Genomic DNA, 15815 nt, shown 5'->3' on the forward strand with positions numbered 1-15815 from the left:
TACAATGATGACTAATAAACTATGAACAATAGTCAATTAACAACAATACATACATACATACACAATGAAAGCCCTGTGCAGGCACATACACTGATGGGTATGACAAAAATTATGGATAATAAAACAATTCTATACACATTAAATATGTAAAAAAAAATGCCACGCACGTGCAGCAAAATAAGGATAACCAAAATACTGTATTGACCTAAATAATGTATAAAACAGTATTCCTCCGCCCCGAAAAGTCTCTAAATAATATTTAGTGCATGACCAATTAGTATTTTACTGATATTGAAAGCATTGTTTCAAAACTATATATATTCTCTAAAAATATGGATCTCCTATTCACACAGTATTGCATATCCAGGTGAATGGTGGCATTAGAAAGACGCCTCAGTATGATTCATTGCAGGTTTTTGACAGTTCAAATCAAAACTGAGCATGAAAGCATGCAAGAGCATTGTTTTTAACTCGCAAAGAGATATATAATATATACGTTAACCAGCTAAGTATAGTTGAAAAATGTGTCTGTCATTTAAAAAACCTGTTAAGAATTTGTTACACAAATAAACCACTCAATTTATTTCCAGGTTTTTTGTATTTAATGAGAAAATATTTATAATATGTATAATAAGCCAATAAATGTGAGCCGTACAAGTGCTATGGAGCACAATATGAACATACAAGTGGTTAACATAAGGACAGAGGTTATACATTATTTGTGTCATAACATTGCATCATCATTATTATTACACACAGAATGATCAAATGATAAATAAATCATCTCTGCATCAGGAATTCAAACCACCATCGTGTTAATTATATCGTCAGTTTGTGTCATTGGACATGTGGACGCCCAAAAGGCAACAAGGGCAGATTTAGTTGCTCATTGGGCGTCGGAAATGAAGTCACTGAAACTCCCATCCAAGCGCCAATGAGTCATCCTGTGGAGTGTTTTAATATAGAAAAGTAGAATATCCCACATCAGCGCAGTCATTAAAACACATTTCCCAGTATTTTCCCGGTCCTTTCACACTGGCTTCGTGTCATCACTGTACCTGCGTCAAATGGCATCAACATCTCACAACAAAAGGGACACTTGTGATTTAAATACTAGCCATTTTATATATTATTAAATGTATAGAAAAAAACAATCACTGGGATTCTGTGAATGAGGACTTCACACAACTTAAACTTGACTTTCACTTCTGGTTATTTTTGGACAAAACGTGTGTTGTTACCTCAGGTTGTGTTTGCATTGTATGTCACTGAGGGTTTAGTCGAGCGTGACCTTGGAGCAGGCAGGTCAGTGCCAAGCTGAAGGACACTTGGACAAGATACACGGGTAAGATGGAAACGGTGACCTTTGGTTACAGTTTCATCATCCTCCTGACATTCTCACGCTGGGGCGGGGGTGGGGCAGACCGAAGAGTAGAATAATCCTGCTACTTTTCAGTTAAAGTGGTTTAGAATCTGGAGCCACACTAAAATATAAACACGCTTAATTCAGACTCATTCCTTGTGCTCTTTGTTTCCTTCTTTCGCCAATCTGGTCCTACACTTCCACATCCAGTGAAAAAAAAAGAATAAAACTGAATACCTTATTTTCCGGACAATGTGTTGCACCCCCCCCCCCCCCCCCCCCCATAGTTTGACTAGTCCTGCAACTTAAATATAATTAAACATTTTTTACATATTTTATACTGACTGCAAGCAGGAACATTACTGTCAACAGCCACAAGAGGGTGCTGCAGGATCAGTGGGTTCAGAGATCGGGAGCTTGGCGAACCTGCTTTCCAGTAACTTGCTTAACATAGCGGACACCTGTTGTTCCGTGTGCTATTGTGATTTTTCAAATTACAGTAAAGTCTCGTTATATCGATATTCTCGGGAGTCTGAAAAAATACCGATATAACCGGACTATCCATATATCCGATCCTGCGCCGAACTGCATTAAAAGTGGGCGGATCTTTGATATGGCATGTAATTTTCTCCTTGAGTTCATGGATTGCGTATCTAGCATGCTTTTGTACTACAATACATTTTGTACTACAGTAAATAAAAATAAACTTACGCTGTAGTGATTACCGGTTACCGGGACATAATTCACCCCGGAACTATCGATAGGGAAGGTGTTGCCACCCGGAGGGGTAGGCGCGAGGGACGGGTGTTTTCCGCTGTGTGTGCTGCACTCTGGTGGTGGAAGTGTGAAAAATAAAGTTGACTGGAAGCAGCCGTTCGCCGTGTTCTTTTTTGGTATTGAAATCCTTAAGCAAAGATTGATTTAAGCTGCTTTTGTATCGATATAAGCAGACCAAATTGGCTGGCGGGAGATGAAAAGGGCATCGTAGTAACCGGATTATCATAATAACCGGGTATCGTACTAACAGAGCTAATTATATCATAAAAGACTAGAAATTTGCTGGGAAATGAAAATAGTATCGTAATAAGTAGTAATTCGTTTTAACCGATATCGATATAACGAGACTTTACTGTAAATGTCTCTGCTTGATGTTGGATTTATCCTCTTCATGACATATTTTTTGACTGATGCGACTCAAGGTCCGGAAAATGCGGTCGTTTTGTCTTAAATAGGCAAACTGGTTCTCTTCCAACTTTTTAAAAGTTTTTTTTTGTCATCACACAATAGTCACAAAATATTAGATAGACTGGAATACATGTTAAATACAGTCCTACCTCCGTATAATACAACTGCTTACAAAAGACGGGTGATATTATAATATACTGTATATCGCTCCCTGCACAAACACGACACACCAGTAATTGTGATCACTGACCAACCTTTCTACTTGTCTCTGCGTTTACAGATGCAGGCTAGAAAATGAAATAACCATCATGCACCCAAGAGTCTAAGGCAACGAGGCAAAACCAGGAGGGACCTAGGGAATAAGACACCAACCCACCTGTAGTTTGTGCAATGATGAACGCATGAGGCCTCAGTAACAAGCCAGACTCATTTCCAGGATGATTGGTGGTGACTCCTCAAATGAAAAATACAATCCAAGCTTCTAAAACATCCTAAGAATACTTTGCAGTTCCTTCAGCTGTGCCTTGCATCAACCTTCCGTTTGCCTCACATACTCACTACATGCCATTTATACCTTCAGAATCCAAGTTCAAAATCACACATCGTCCTTGTTGAGCGCCGCTGGTCAGACCAGAGGGGGTCATGTGATCTGTAGAATAAATACTACTTCCTCTCTGCCTGTCCTCATCGCCATTCTATTTTTACTCCTCTTCTTCCTCCTCCTCCTCCTCTTCTTCTTCCTCTTCTCCGTCCTCATTGGCATAGATACCGGCTTCCCATTTCAGGGCCATGTCGCTTTTCCTCCTGGTGACGCGAGTGGCCTCCAACACCTGTCAAATTTAAAGATAAAATACGTACAAATCACTAGTTTAACAGCAGAACAGTATAAATACAAACTATGAAGGGCTATTAGGGGCACAGTGACAGTGACCTGCTGATCTCAAGACTGTTGTGTTTAGGCATGCATGGTCATTTTCATATCACATTGTTTGATTTTTTTTTCCCCCTGCAAACTTTAAAATCATGAATTCCCCACATTTGTTCTCGTAATACTTTGGCTTTATTCTCATTATCACTATACACTCGTTCATTTCTGGCGGTTTATTGGTTCCAGTGAATTCCCACTAAGTAGGATTCAGTTATAATGAATTTAATATGGAGCAGTGTCACAGTAAATGTCTTCCCTAGGGAATCTTAGTTCCTGTCTCAGCGAGCAATTACCGACACTCAGTGGCCAAGGCGGAATACAGTACTGCATTTTAGTTTTAGTTATGAGTGATTTAGCTATGTTATGCTTGAAAATGATAGATTTAGGCCAAGTGTAAGTACAATTTGTTTAAATATGCATGTTTTTACTCATAGAAGTCCGTATTCAAGAGCGATAATTTATTCATTTGAGAGAGCAGTGTTTGACCTGTCTCTTGTTTCCTCCAATCACCTTCCCTTAGTTAACACACACATGCCAGGACACACACGTGCACCAAAAACTGTAGGAATCATATTGTACAACATCAAATTGCAGATTCTGAAGTACAGTAAAGTCTCGTTATATCGATATCGGTTAAAACGAATTACTACTTATTACGATACTATTTTCATTTCCCGGCAAATTTCTAGTCTTTTATGATATAATTAGCTCTGTTAGTACGATACCCGGTTATTATGATAATCCGGTTACTAGGATGCCCTTTTCATCTCCCGCCAGCCAATTTGGTCTGCTTATATCGATACAAAAGCAGCTTAAATCAATCTTTGCTTAAGGATTTCAATACCAAAAAAGAACACGGCGAACGGCTGCTTCCAGTCAACTTTATTTTTCACACTTCCACCACCAGAGTGCAGCACACACAGCGGAAAACACCCGTCCCTCGCGCCTACCCTTCCGGGTGGCAACACCTTCCCTATCGATAGTTCCGGGGTGAATTATGTTCCGGGGTGAATTATGTCCCGGTAACCGGTAATCACTACAGCGTATGTTTATTTTTATTTACTGTAGTACAAAATTTATTGTAGTACAAAAGCATGCTAGATACGCAATCCATGAACTCAAGGAGAAAATTACATGCCATATCAAAGATCCGCCCACTTTTAATGCAGTTCGGCGCAGGATCGGATATATGGATAGTCCGGTTATATCGGTATTTTTTCCGACTCCCGAGAATATCGATATAACGAGACTTTACTGTATATGTACATTATCAGAAAAGATGTTTTTCTCCTATTTTGTGATTGGTGCGTTTAAAGATTACTGTTGCATTCAACATCAACAGGGGAAGCAACATATTCTTTTGTGCATGATGGGTTGGGGTAAGTTCAAAGGTCATACCAAATCCATGGACAAGCACATGCAGCGTTAACACCACAGTTGGATAGATCACACACAGACCTGGGACCAGACATCGGTTTCTCTTAGGATTCACTCCAAGCAAAATCGATTAAAAATAAATACAGTAACCCAACAACACATCGCTGCTGCACTCATTTGTAAGATGTCAATTCTATTGGGAACGATCCAAATAAACATTGCAATGCATTCATTTCAGTCTGACCCAGGTCTGCCATTAACGGTGGCAAACAAAAGTGAGCAGGTTCGGAGGAGGGGGCGTCAGGTACCTCAGTGGTTACCTCATTAGCCAGCAACAAACGGGCATACTGAGCGACCAGCAGGAGAGAAGCAACAGTACATATAGTCAAGACATGTGATGTCAGCATGATCAAACATGATCAACAACAATCTTATATGCAGTATCCATCCAGACAAAGGAACAGGTCGGCACATTTATGAGAGTGAAATCCGCAGTGTCTGTGACTTTTACTTTCATTTCCTGTTTTGAGGCTGGAATTTTTCCATTTGTTTGCTAAATTATTCGCTCATACTAACTGGAAATGAAAGTGAAGTCAGTGAAATGGCAAATTCCAGTAAATCCCAACACAGACCAGCAAGCATATATTTTGGCTTCTTTCCTATTCCTACCTTATGTTGTTCATTATTAATACATTTCTAGGACCAACCATAACTACAATAATCACACTGTAAACATAACTGTCCACTTTGCATATAAATATTGTATATAAAGAAGTGCGATGAATACTTACACTGTTGTCCTCCATTTTTTCCCTCCTCTTCACCTTATGTGTTTCATAGTCTTCCATGAGTGTCTGCATGAAGTTTTTGGGCCGTGATCCTCCAGAGTCCTCGCTGCCGGCGTCAGACAAGGCTCCTTCTGAAGGCGATGGCGAGACAGGCGGAGCAGGTCGAACCTTCTCGATCTTTCCTGCGCCACAAGAATATAACAAAATACGGCATGGGTTTCATCGTTAGAACCAGACGTCATGCTGCTAACGAACCTGGTGCTGTCCTTGCTGTCAGCGTGAGTCGACTTGGCAGGCTGTTGCTCTTCAGCTTGTCTGCCGGGTTGATGGTGGTTTTCCGCATCCCCGTTCTCGCAGGAACTTGACTGCTGCTGGTAGCGTTCCCGGCACGAGGGATAACAGCCGGTTGAGCCTCTCTCTGTTTCTTTAGTTCTTCCTCTCGCTGCTGAGCTGCTCGGATCTCCTCCTCGATCATGGACAACGTGCGTTGCTTCTTGGAGCGCAGGCGGAAGGGCCCGCTTGCCACCTCCACCTCGGGGCCTTTTGTTGCTGCTGCCGTGCTACGAAGTTCAGCCGCTTCGGAATACTTACTGAAGTAGCTGAACTCTGATTTTTCTGGGCTCGGAGGGGAAGGGGGGCGGCAGACAGGGGGCGGCCTGGGGACAGAAGCAGTTGTGACAGAGTATGGAGCTGGAGCTGGAGCTGGAGCAGAAACCGGGGCTGACGAAGCAAGAGCTCTGGTATAAGAAGACTGGATTGTGATCCTCGGTCCTCCCTCTTTGGGTCTCCGTGGTGGAGAGGTGGGTTGAGATGTTGGAGATGGTTGCGAAGGCTGAGTTGGATTAGGTGAGTGTCGCTGCTGCAGAGCATCTTGTGTTTCTATCGGCTTCTCTTGGCAAGCAACCTGTGCGTCTAGTGGCCGGTCTGGCTGCGGGGATGGGTTAAATGTAGCAGCGCTGGAAGAGCTGGAGGACACAGGTGACTGGAGACGATCAGATTCACCAAACGACAGAGGGGAGGAGGAGACTGGCACTGGGCTACTTGTTGAAGCAGAGGATGAAGACACGGGGCTGCTCATTTGTGAAGAATCCAAATTAGACAGCGACAACTGCCAGTCACCTCCATTGGTCGAAAGGGCATTTTGGATGACATTCTGGACAAGTACTCCCGCCTGATATTCCAGCTCATCCTCAGCTCCACTGCTAGTGGCTCGCCCGTTGACTGGAGTAGTGGGCTGGGGGGTAGGTGGCGACACCGGCGTAAGCGGCAATGGAGTCGGGGGGAGTGAGGCTCCACTATCTGATACACTATCCAAGCTAAACACTGTTGTATCCTGAGAGCGGACTGATAACTCTTCCAGTCCCGAGTCGGACTCCTCTGGGTGAAAGCCTGTATGGAAGTGGCTCTTCCCTTCTTCTTCATCGCTTAAATTTGTCATGACAGCTCGAACACTCGTAAATTCTCCTGGAACTCCTTCATCATACCAGGTCACATGACACTCTCCGGTTTCTGTAACAATGTTGTTGCTGCCATTGTTGGTCCTGGCTACGGACTTTGAGAAGGGTCTGGCGGAGTATATGTGAGGAGCTATGGAATTCTTGGTCACGTCCCCTTGCAGGAATTGCCTCCTGGCAGATGAGAAGTCAATCTTTTTGTCCACAACGTCTTCCTTCCTGATTAGCTCCGGGTCAAAAGTCACCAACGTGGGCGGTCCAGTCACCTGAGGCTGTCAATGGGGATAGAGAACAAAAAGAGAACAAAAACAAAGAATACTGAAAGTCAGAGAGAACTCACCATCAAATAATATAATCTAATAAAATTCATAAACCTACAAAAGTGCCTACTGCCCATGCGTATCTTCTTACCTGCGTGTATGCATATGTTTGATTCTGCCTCTGTTGTTTTCTCTCCTGGTATTTTTTCAGAGATTCAAGCTGTTCTGCATCCAGCTGTTGTTCCAAAGGAACCTTGGAAGAACGGACAACTCAATCAGCGATCGGATCAATGAGTCTGATAATAATGATCTACCTCTTGCGGAGGGTTCCACCAACGCTCAGCAATGCCCGGGTTTTTCTTCACGGCCTGATCTCTAATCAGCTCCTGACGCTCACGCTCCAACTCCTGGACCTGTGACGCAACAATGACCATGAAAGCCACACAGTGGTCTAGCTCCATGGTATATCAAGCTTCCACCATGCAACAAATACAGGTTAGCATGAGCTAAACGTTCGGTTGTGTGCAAAGATCCGCACTGATTATTGACAAATTTGACAAGTTTGTGTGTAACGTGTTTAAACTGTGAGCGCTGATTACTTGACCAATGATTACCTCCTCGGAATTCCGTCTCCTTGTCACTCTGACATGCTGCTCCTCTCCCGGAGAAAAGAGTTTTGCTGGCCGTTTGTCTTCCTGAAAAGCTCTCAGCTCGAACTTTGCGCTCCTGTGGCTGGAGTCCTCCCTCGGCCCATGCCCGTTGGTTTTTACACCGGAGTCGTCCTGATGTACGAACGTGGTTTGTCTTTGCCCCTCCACAGTGATGGACTGGTGATATCCAGGGGACGAATGGGACATATTCACAGAGGAATGTTTTCCATCTATGCTAACTGGTGTGGGGTATGAGTTTCCATTTGTGGGTGTTTCTGAGGCTGCATCGAGCACCTGGTCCAGGTACCGAATCTCCTATGGACAGAACACATAGAAGTTTCATTTTGTTACACCTTTCTGTATGAAAATCTTTTTTTTTAAGGTTCAACCAGTAAAACAGTCTCAAAACATCTGACTAGTTTTTGTCACACCAGCCGTAGAGTCAACCGTATAGATAGCCGTTCTAGTTCTTTCCATGCTATATTTGCACAGTGTACTGTAATGCATTGCAAGTGATTGTCATGGTGATGGTGCTAAAACTACAGACTGATGAAGTTGTGACTTCACAAAGGTTGGGAAATTAAAAGACTTTAAGCTATGACCTCATCGCAGTCTTCCGGCTGCAGTAATTGTGGTTGCAATGTTAATTTCAAAAGTGAGATAAATGAAAGATGTTGTCACGAGTGAAGGAATCAGCCTTTAGCGCGTATAATCAGACAAAGCAGAAGCTTGCCAATGTTTTCTTTGAGGACGAGAAAAGGGCTCTGAAGAATCAGGTAAAGGACCTGAACAGTCAGCTTCAACTGGCAAGGGACGAGATCAACTGTCAAGGACAAAAATTGGCGGATCTCTCTGCCAAGCTGAAGTCAGAAGGCAATGACAACAAGATTCTCTGGGACCAGGTGGAATTTTTGACCAATGAGTTTAAATTTGGAAGCAAAACAACACAGAATGAGGCCAAACCGCTTCAACACCAAGAGGAAACAGGAAATAAGAGCTTCATGAAAAACCATCAGAGCATCCTGAAAGAAGAGGAGGACAAAATGGAGGACAATATGCTGCAACAGCGTCAGAGCAGTCGGTTCCGAGTAATATGCAAGTTCTCAGTGGAGTCAAGTGATTCGATTTTTGAGGAAAAGCCTGATCCGATTTCCCAAGAGAAATGCTGGTGGAGGGAACTACAAAAAGAACTCACAGACGTACGGCAAGATAATAACCAGATGGCTCCAGTCGAGTGATAATCCGCCCTTTTAGGGTAAGAATATGAATGTCTCAGTTTCAGCCCTAATATTCTTTTAGCACAATACCCACGGTAATCAATCCTTGAGGTTCAGGTTTTGTGCAGGTGTGACTGACAGAAATACACACACTATGTTCGTCTCAATCAAGTTTGAGGGTGTGATGGTGGTGCTAGGACTAAGAAGGCCTGACCTGACAAAGGTTTGGAATGTCCTTTGTAAGATGACATCACAGCTCTGTAAGCAGTTGAGCGCTTTTGTAGTAATGGCTGACTCTGCAGCATCAGTAGAGAGCATAAAATCTAAATGTACTTCCCACATTCTCATGTGAGTGCGTCTCTTCTGCGAGATCAAAAAAAATGTTGTCACGAGTGAGGGAACTAGCCTCTGGCGGCTATCACTCGGCCAAGCAGAGGCTCCTCAGCGTTTTCTGCGACGGAGACAAAGCATCTCTGGAGAGTCAAGTGAAGGACCTGAAGGTTCAGCTCAAAATGGCAAAGGAGCAAATAAGCTGTCAAGGACAAAAATTAGAAGCTCTTTCTGCCAAGCTGAAATCAGAGGGGAATGAAAACAAGATTCTTTGGGACCAGGTGGAATATTTAACCAATGAGGTCCAAACCGACAGTAAGCCGAAAGAGACCAAACAGGAACCGGAACACGGCTATTGGGAAAAACGTTTGCGGACCAGCGTTTTTGGAGAAATGGGAGACGGAACTATGCTCCAACTGAACAATCCTTTTCAGGCATATCGGAGCTTTTTGGGGGACAGCAGCGATACGTTGTCCACCAGTGATTCGCCTTCCTCAGACACAAGTGATTCTTCATTTTCTGCCGAAACCAGCGACACGTCTTCTGATGACTCGTTAGTCCAAGACACATACGATCTGGTCTTAAATGAGATGCTGTGGGGGGATCTCCAAAATGACTTTATAGAGATGGGGAAGGACAATCAGCAGATTGTTCCAGCTGAGTGACCCCTACAAACCCAGAAGGCTCTTATTCTGAAGTTCAACGTCAGTATCCACCATGTACATTGCAAATACCTTTGTGTTCTGTTCTCAACTGAATGTTTCATAGAGAATATAGAAGGCTAATGGAAGCGATTGTGTGGCTTCTTTTCATCTGACGATAAAAGATTAGATGTAAAATCCCACGGGAGGTTTCTGACAAATTATACACATAAAATATTGGTACATCTAGATAAGTTAAAATAAGTGGTCAAGCACCAGTCAAACTGTTTGTATGATACTTCCACAAAGTTTTAGAGAGCATATTACAACGTAAACTTGCAGTTTGGAACTTTTCAACAGCTGGTAAATATGACTAATTGATATTGGGAAGATGTTTTTTGTCAATGAGCCTTTTACAAACGTCCCAGCTCAGTAGTTAGCCTCCATTTTATTTATTCTAACCTTGAGGTGTTTGAAACAGAGTTGGGAAGGACCACCTGAGAAGCCAAAAAAGTACCACTTCCACACAGAGCGAGAGGAGACAGGGTTTTTTTTGGGCTTTATCATGACTCCATGCAGTGTGACGGTAATGCAGATATGACGTCTTTCAACATTTTTTGACTAATAATTTAAATTTAAAAAAAAATTTAATTTAAAACTGATATTTTTTTGGAAAAAAATGCACTACAGCAAGGGATAACTAGATTATAAATATTTTTTGGTTGCCAAATTAAAAAAAAAAAACACAAAAGCTATGCTGTTTTGTTTGGCATTTTGGCACTGTACATTAAATGAACCAAACCGTGGCTTTAATACAGAAGCACTTATGGATTATGGACGTTGTGTTACACCCCTGATTTCAACAGCTGCAAACACAAGTACACATTGTTCATACAACACGCAGTACCTGTTCCACCTCGCTGTCATTGTGGCCTCGGTCGCTGGATCTGCTCAGGCAGCCATGCTGGATCTGCTGGGTCTCCACTTCCATGATGAGCGGTCTGTCGGTTATGATGCTGACCGATTCCTGGAAACTGACAGTCTTCAAGGCTCTCTCCTTTGGTATTGTGCCACTGACATCCTCGGGTGCCTGCCAGGATTTCTGTGAATGGAAAAAAGGATGCATGAGCTAAACATTCATACTGGGTCTGCATTGCAGTGATAGCATATGGTAAATGTGTGGAGTATGTCTTTGCTCAGTCTGTCCACTAAGTGGAGCCAACTCCAGTTCTGTCCTCACAATGAAGCTGAAAATCACATATTTGGCAATGACTTCTCAGAATCGCTGGCTTATGATTAACATGAATGCACACTGAACTCTGGGTATGAATGCGTCACATACTGATAGTAGTTTAGCAATTAAAAGTATAGCCAATTGACTTCGGCACCGTTGAAATAAAAGGTCTCATGATTAATGAGTGAGGTTTTGTCCTTAAAAACAAGCAGCCGTAAATCCAGTACCCCTCTGGTTTTGTGACCCAACACATTCCAGACCCAACAGAAGCCCCATGGTGGTAGACCCTTTTCATTCACCACAGGCCACAAACAAAATCCTCTGTTGGTTTTCTTGTTTTACTGCCTCGTACATTTACGCTCTTCGGATGGCTTGACTTCCACGAGTACGCTCAGCTGTTGAACGTGTACGCGGCTTTAATGAGCATCACCTCAGTGAATTGGGTCACTCATGGGTTGCAATTCAGTTTTACTTTCCCTTGCACTAAAAGCTGTTTGCATATTTGTTTTGTTTTGAGCAGCCTCCCAATTATCTTTATTGTTACGATGGGACATTTACTAATCAAATGGCTTTTGATTAGTACTATTAGTAACTGTAATAAATGTTTATATGTATGATAACATTAAATGTTCACAATGTTCATACCTACAAAGAGTCAGTTGGTCACTTGCTACAATTTCGAAGCCGGACATAATTAGTGCTCTAATTAAACAACACTTCTCAATCCAGGCGGATACCGTATAACCTAGATGTCGCCACAAAACAAAGACCCCTCTACTTTAGCTTAAAGACAGCACGTTACGTGATATTCTCTACATATTTTCACACGTCCATTGCAGGACCAGCCAAACTATGAAAAAAGTGCAACTTGAAGTCTGGAAAATACAGTATTTGATCCCCTGCTGATTTTGTAAGTTTAACCACTGAACAATAGAAATAGTATTGAAGAACATAATCAAAAGCAAAATAAACCAGAATAAATAAATAATAATATAATAAATTTTCAACAAAAAAAAACTTTTTCTCTAGAAGGTACAGGGTAATTGAAAACTAATTCCACAGGGCTTCATTAAACAAGATTGAGAAATATTGGTTATTTTGTTGTTTCGAAAAAAAAAAAGTCATAACATGCAAACGTGGTGTCGCCTCAAAACCACATATTTAGTACAGTGTTACACCCCTTCTTTCCCTTTTGGTCCCCCTGCTTTCCTGCCGGGCTCCCTCTCAGCCTTCCTTCCTCCGTGGGACTATTAAGGAAACAGTGGGCAGTGCAGTCACATGGTGGATTATCCAAACTGCCTCTCCACAAAAAGCCTTTTTCTCGATCATACTATTCAACCACATTCTCCGGGATGCTCACCCTCGCTTGTTTCTTCTATTGAGGACAAAAAAAAAACCATCTCAAGGGCATCTTCGTGACCCATTTTGCCGAGTCACATGACATTTCATACTGGAAACTATTTTAACTCATTCAATTCTAGACATTTTGCAAAAGACAGCGCCTTTTAGTACTGGCCATTTTTGAGCATTTTGATTGGCCGTTCAAGGCAAGGCATACAGGATATTGTTCTATGGCTATGTAAACATGGAATTTGATGGCGTGTAAAAGGAACAAATGTCCCTATGTCCTGACCCAAGGTCTGGTCCTGAACCGAGGTGTAGCCACCACACCCAATGGGGTACACTGACTGTCGCTGCTGTAAAGGTGAAAACTTTTTAAATAATCGAATGCATTGAGAAGTGTACAATTGCCAAGCATGGCCGCAACCTAAAAACGTACCCTTCATTATCTTATCTGTGCTGTTGTTTTTTTTTTCACCCCCACTTTCCCACACACATCAACAAGTCAAATGATTCCACACCGTTGATGTTATTAGTGCATGTGACTTTTATACACACACAAAGTCTTCTATCTTGCTGTGGCTGACCAGTTGTAAAGCGCAGGAATGTGTGTATGTGTAGGAGGAGTGAATATCCATCAAACAGGATTGAACAGAGGAGAGAGGATATCCTGTTACGGCCCGAGGACAAGACGACAAGAATGTCTCATATGCAATGTAACTTTTGCACAAACATTGTGGATGTGGTGCATGTTGATGTTGTGTGTGTGTGTCATTGTATAGTAGGTGTGTATCTCTGTTTGAGCTGACATTCCACACATAGCTACATCAAAGCTCGGACGCTATAATGAATGTGATGAAGGACACTGTCCATTACCTGCAAAAGTTAAAAGGTGCAAACTATCATGTGCCACAAAAGCGGGAGTTAATCCTGACGGTCTCTACAATTTTGGGGAAATTCATTGCCTGACAGTCAGTAGTAGTAGTCAGTAGTCAGACAGGTTACAAGTGTGTCGTACTTACGGACAAAGTGATTTGTGATACCCACATGCGCGTTGCTCTCCAAATTGGTAGCTTTTAGGTTGTGAGTGTGGCGTGCAACTCGTGCATACTAGAGATACACGTAAGGGTCACGAACTCCTCCTCTGCTTTGCCCTTGCAACCTGTCTGCATGCAAGGTTTTGCTGCGTTCACACAGAATATAATTTGCATCTCAATTTTCCTCCTAGGGGCTTTGCATGTTGTCTGGAGGTTTGATTTTCCTCAATTTTGCATGTAGCCAGCACGTAGGAGCGTGGAAATCGAGATATAACTCCCCATAAATGCACCATACTTTACTTCCATAAAGCTGTATTTTTTGGTAATGTGAACGATCACATAAAAAATGGGATTTTTAACAAAATCAATTAACAAATCAATATGAATCAAACACAAACAGTTTGTCAGAAAAGAGACAACAATGTCCATCATGGCTTTTCAAAGTCAAAGCTGATGTGTGTGAATATCTTGATTTGCTTGTTTTCTTTCATGGATGACTACAGAGATTAAAGAAAATATTAGCATTTTTACATCAAAATGGGTTTTACTCAAAAACATGCTAGGTTAATTGGCGACTCCTAATTGTCCATAGGTATGAATGTGAGTGTGAATGGTTGTTTGTCTATATGTGCCTTGTGATAGGGTGTACCCCGCCTCTCACTCCAAGACAGCTGGGATAGGCTCCAGCACCCCTGCGACCCTCTTGAGGATAAGCGTTAGAAAATAAATGAATGAATGAATGAATGAACAGCAAAAACCCATCACTCATATACCAAAATAGTTAATTCAATTATCTATTAATCATAGATTAATAGTTCTGCTTTTTTTTTTTAGCATTTCTACTTAGCGTTATAATGAGAATTATGTTTTTGACCACACTTTTGTGAGTAAGTACTACCATCTTTTAAAGAGCATGACTCACAAAGTGCTTTCCGGTTAAACATCTAAATGTGTTATTCATCCAACAGACACATAGTCATGAGACAGCCACGCTTCATCGAAGATCTATCTTTTTAAAAATACAGAGGAGGGTACAGTACTTTGAAGAAATGGCGCATAACCGGAGGACAAAAATATAGTAGGAAAGGAATCACAGCCCGATAAACAAATGTAGGCATGTGTGAGTCAGCTGTTCATGTCTAAATGCTGGCTCACTACACGGCTGTCATCATCTGGAAATACTTATTCTCCGACTGTGACGCATTCAAGACGCAATCACAGACATCCACACACGCACATTGACCTTCATGTTTTTTTTTTTTTTACATTATCCATTACTACTGAGACAACCTGGGATATCAGGGGTACAACGTATAAGACAGAATAAGACAGACCTGAATGGAGGTGTATTGTAAAAGGTACAGGTTCACGCAATTGAATTGAAAGTGTAGTCATGTTTTTCCAGCAATTAAATGAAATGTTCATTCATTTCATTGCTGGAGCGTATCCCAGCTGTCTTTGGGCGAGAGGCGGGGTACACCCTGGACTGGTCGACAGCCAACCACAGGGCACATATAGACAAACAACCATTCACACTCACATTCATACCTATGGACAATTTGGAGTCGACAATTAACCTAGCATGTTTTTGGAATGTGGGAGGAAACCGGAGTACCCGGAGAGATGGCTGAGGGTGGAATTGAACCCTGGTCTCCTAGCTGTGAGGTCTGCGCACTATCCACTCGACCGTCAAGTATTTCAGGATGTGACTAAACATTGTCTCAAGGCGGTTGGACAAGCTGTGATGTCACTTCCTGTTTTCTAACACAATCAACTGAATGTTAAACAAAATTGTATTCACTATTAATATCAGTGTGGTGAGATACTAAGAAAAGTTCTGAAACTCACCCGCCTCAATAGCAGACGTATGGATGTCTATCTCATGGTCATCTCTTTATCCATCAACTTCCTGTTCTAAAGTTGGTATTCTACAGGTTTATGCTTCTCCTCAGCTCTGCTCACTCCAGCCTGGCTGGCTTCATTCCTGCTCCAGATTGTGGGAGTGCCGGA

At 42.2% G+C, this 15815-nt stretch overlaps 1 protein-coding gene across 6 annotated transcripts in view; it reads right to left on the bottom strand.

The window, feature by feature from the left end:
- Window positions 1-1374: 1374 nt before the first annotated feature.
- The window catches only part of palm2akap2 (PALM2 and AKAP2 fusion), a 64770-nt gene continuing 50329 nt past the window's right edge, over window positions 1375-15815 (bottom strand). For 4 of the 6 annotated variants that reach the window (XM_058064546.2, XM_058064551.2, XM_058064550.2 and 1 more), the window contains 8 exons: window positions 11101-11295; window positions 7970-8320; window positions 7670-7768; window positions 7507-7608; window positions 5897-7367; window positions 5645-5823; window positions 5162-5200; window positions 1375-3378 (listed from right to left, as the gene is read on the bottom strand). In XM_058064546.2, coding sequence (XP_057920529.2) covers window positions 3250-3378; window positions 5162-5200; window positions 5645-5823; window positions 5897-7367; window positions 7507-7608; window positions 7670-7768; window positions 7970-8320; window positions 11101-11295 — 2565 coding nt within the window. In that variant the 3' untranslated portion in view covers window positions 1375-3249. The remainder of the gene's footprint in view (window positions 3379-5161; window positions 5201-5644; window positions 5824-5896; window positions 7368-7506; window positions 7609-7669; window positions 7769-7969; window positions 8321-11100; window positions 11296-15815) is intronic. The other 2 variants (XM_058064548.2, XM_058064549.2) reach the window with 2 other exon arrangements.

Source organism: Doryrhamphus excisus, linkage group LG10 (assembly GCF_037039965.1).
Source record: "Doryrhamphus excisus strain RoL-2023G ecotype Guam linkage group LG10, RoL_Dexc_Guam_v1.1, whole genome shotgun sequence".
NCBI classification, from domain to species: Eukaryota; Metazoa; Chordata; class Actinopteri; order Syngnathiformes; family Syngnathidae; genus Doryrhamphus; species Doryrhamphus excisus.